Genomic DNA, 3604 nt, shown 5'->3' on the forward strand with positions numbered 1-3604 from the left:
TTCTATCTCCTGTTTCTGTTACTGTTTCTGTTACTGTTTCTATCTCCTGTTTCTGTTACTGTTTCTATCTCCTGTTTCTGTGTTTGCATTCACTTAAAGGGTCAGTTCACCTGCAGGTTAGGCCCTCACTCGAGTTGCCTCTAACAATAAGTTTATTGTTATAAATTCATCTACTGGTTATTTTCTCCATTATTCATTTGGCAGTAAATAACAAAAAGATGAGTAGAGTTGTTTCCGATACCTCGACTGCCTGTTCCAAAACTAAATATAACACTCTTGACAGGGATCTTTTTAGATAAGATATATTTAAGGATATATTTTATATTTTATGTAGCATAACATTTATATGTAAAAATGACATTTTCCTAAAACACTTCAAATTATTTTATTATTGTTATCAGCCAACATAAAGGCTGTCTTTTCACAATGTCCCTGTTATTCTAGGAACAGATATCTTACAACCAGAGCTCTCTGCACGACGACGTACATATGTATGATACGTAGAAATGTAGTTTAGTGATTTAGGTGAGCAACCCTTTAGGAGTCCTCCAACATCCCGTTTCTTCACTGTGGAAACAGAGGAGAGGCCTCAGATGACTCTACAGTATTCTGTTAATGAAAAATGTATTTTTATCCTTTTCACTCTGCAGACATGTCGGACGTAGTTCCTCCAGAAGTGCGACCCAAACCGGCGGTACCTGCCAAACCGCCAAACGTGGGGGCTCCTTCCCCCTCCAGCCCCTTCCCGCCCCAGGGCCCGGGCATTGGAGGAGGCGGCGGTGTTTCTGCTCTCCCTCCGAGTGCCATCCCAGTGCCCATCGGGAGTCACGTCCCAGTGCACATTAGCAGTCACGGCGGGAGTCACGGCGGGAGTCACGGTGGGAGTCACGGTGGGAGTCACAATGGAGGTCACGCTCATAGCGGCTCCCACAGCTCCGGCGGTGGATCCACTTTGCTGGGGTACATTGGTATTGACACCATCATTGAGCAGATGAGGAAGAAGACCATGAAGACAGGCTTTGACTTTAATATCATGGTTGTGGGTAAGTGACAGAAGTAGGTTAAAGATGGATGTTAGTGTAAAGCTGCGAAGAGGAAACATCTTCTATTAGTAATTCATTTTTCAGTGTTCTTTTATATCTGGACACTTTCTGCCGTTCATTCTATTATTTTACCACCTCTTTGGCCATGTTCTGACTTTCCCCCTCCCCCTTGTGTTAGGTCACAGCGGCCTCGGAAAGTCAACTCTGGTGAACACATTATTCAAGTCCCAAGTCAGCAGGAGGAGCGCCGGGTGGGCCCGTGATGAGAAGATCCCTAAAACTATCGAGATCAAAGCAGTGTCTCATGGTGAGAACAGGGAGAGAGCTGCTGTTTCTGTCTTTAGAGCCAGACATTTATAGCAGCATTTAATTTGACAGAGAAAATTAACGATCTTTGACCGTGTTCTTAAAAGTAGCCTACTTACAGTACATCAGTGCTCCCTGGTAGCTGCCAAGTGAGTTTTCCATTTATTTAAGTTGAGCTATGAATGTATGAGCCAACTTCTGCAGGTACTTTGTTTGAGAGGTTGTGATTACTTGTTTACTGAAGCTGTCCAGTTACTGTTATACCAGGTGGTTTTCTTTCAAAATGACTACTAAAATACATCGCTCTTGTATCATTGTGCTATTTATCATAATCTCGTCTGACTTGGATGTATTTGGGGTAGTTAGCTCTACCAGCGAAGTAGGAGGAAGGTTATGCATTCATCTTTGTTGGCAAAATATCTAACAATGGATACATGGATTAGTCTGAAGTTTGAAATATATTTATTTAAGGAGGGACACTGCGCATTAATGAATATAAGCAGTTGAGTCCATCATGTAAATGTGCCAGATTTAGCCATGCAGGCTAATTAAAAGTCAGCATCTAAGAAAGCATTAAAAGATACAAGAGCACAGACAAATAGTAGAACAATGATATAACCATATGGGAACAGACAGAATCACACAATCACAGAGCACATACGCACAGACAGTTGACAATGACGGAAACGCTGCTCCAGATTATGACAGCATATTTAATTGTCCAGTACTGTTACTGGACAATTAAATATCCCTTCATAACAGATCGATTTCAAGGATCAGCTGACTACATTTTGGTCTTGGTCTGGGACTTCTGCTATTGCACAATTTTCTCATGCAGTGTCAGCGTGCCAATGTAAGTACAAACAGACTGACTGGATTTCCAGGCAAAGTTTACTGTCTCCGTGGCACAAAGCAGGGTTTGTTAAAAGGCAATGTGTCAATGTAGGGGTGCAAAGGGTCCTGAAAACAGAGTAACGGGTCACAACAGGCTTCAGTAGCAGGAGCAGGTAACAAGAAGGTTGGATCACTAAAGGTGCAGTCACAATAATATATTATAATTTATATATATATTTATTTATTTTTTTCACTTATGTCCTCCATCACTTACATCTGAAGCATGTTTCAATGTATGTATCTTTTATAATCATTAACAGCTGCTTTATAATGCCTTGTGCACAGTTATCTGTGTTGGAGTTACTAATGAATGGCTTGAACTACACTCTCTCCTACATCTATGACTCTCTATGACTTCAACTCTGGACTACGCTCATCGCACAAATCCGGTTTTTATCACATCGGCTAGTCAAGTTGTTCTTGGACCTACAGATTCCCAGTGACAGCTTTTATTTGACGAAGCCTTTATCAATCCTGAGAAGTCAACAGAGAACAGTGTTTCTCTGTCACGCGGGGCCCTTTTGGAACAACTTGTTGATCGGCAGCCAGAGAATATTTGTTCACTACACATACTGTGGGTGTAACACTTCATCTCTGCTTGGTAGAACAACAAAGTTAGACAGTTGCATGATGGTAGGTGAACTTAATCTGAAGGCTATAATTCAAAACGGCAGACAATCTCCAGAACGGAGAGCCGTGTTTCCATGGTTACAGTGAGTTGACCCTGCCGACAGCTCAACACATGAGGTAAACATGGCTCAAATTTGTTTGTTTGCTTGATGTGACATTCTTCCACAGCACCACCAGGCTTTCGCTGGAATAAACAGAATGTGCAGAACATGGTTTTGTTTAAAAAGAGTCTGAATTGGCTGGAATACAGAGCAAATTGTTCCTATTTAAAGCCACAATATGTACTTTTGGAACACGTCTGACCTTTGAAGCCCCCTCCCCCAGTGTGAAGTATCAAATCAGCTACTGTGGCAAGACGGCTCTGCATGCTGTTTTATGAAATGGACTCGCCACACTGTGGGACTGTAAAAACTGACAGACCTGGAGATTTTATCACACCAGGAAAAACAGTGGTGACACGTCAAATCTGTTGGACAGAAGCCTCAGTGTTTGTTTTGCTAATGATTATGGCACAAATCGCCTGCGGGGTGACAGTGAACTGACATTATCATGCCTATCACATGCTGTGGGAGACAACAGGGCACATCACACAGATGTTAAAAATATCTCCAATCATTCATTCTTTGGTTCTGCCTGTGAACGACATAAACCTTTAAGTCTATAAGTCTGAATATTCAGATATCAAATGTACATCAAATACAGGTCAGTTGTGTTATCACCTACAGAACAGC

At 41.9% G+C, this 3604-nt stretch overlaps 1 protein-coding gene across 1 annotated transcript in view; it reads left to right on the plus strand.

The window, feature by feature from the left end:
• sept3 (septin 3) overlaps window positions 1-3604 on the plus strand; it is a gene marked incomplete in the record, with an annotated part of 14545 nt that overhangs the window by 5593 nt on the left and 5348 nt on the right. Inside the window, 2 exon segments of the mRNA XM_035659652.1 lie at window positions 651-1043; window positions 1222-1350. Coding sequence (XP_035515545.1) covers window positions 651-1043; window positions 1222-1350 — 522 coding nt within the window.

Source organism: Morone saxatilis, unplaced genomic scaffold (assembly GCF_004916995.1).
Source record: "Morone saxatilis isolate NCDOM2014 unplaced genomic scaffold, NCSU_SB_2.0 Contig17, whole genome shotgun sequence".
In the NCBI taxonomy this organism is placed as follows: domain Eukaryota; kingdom Metazoa; phylum Chordata; class Actinopteri; family Moronidae; genus Morone; species Morone saxatilis.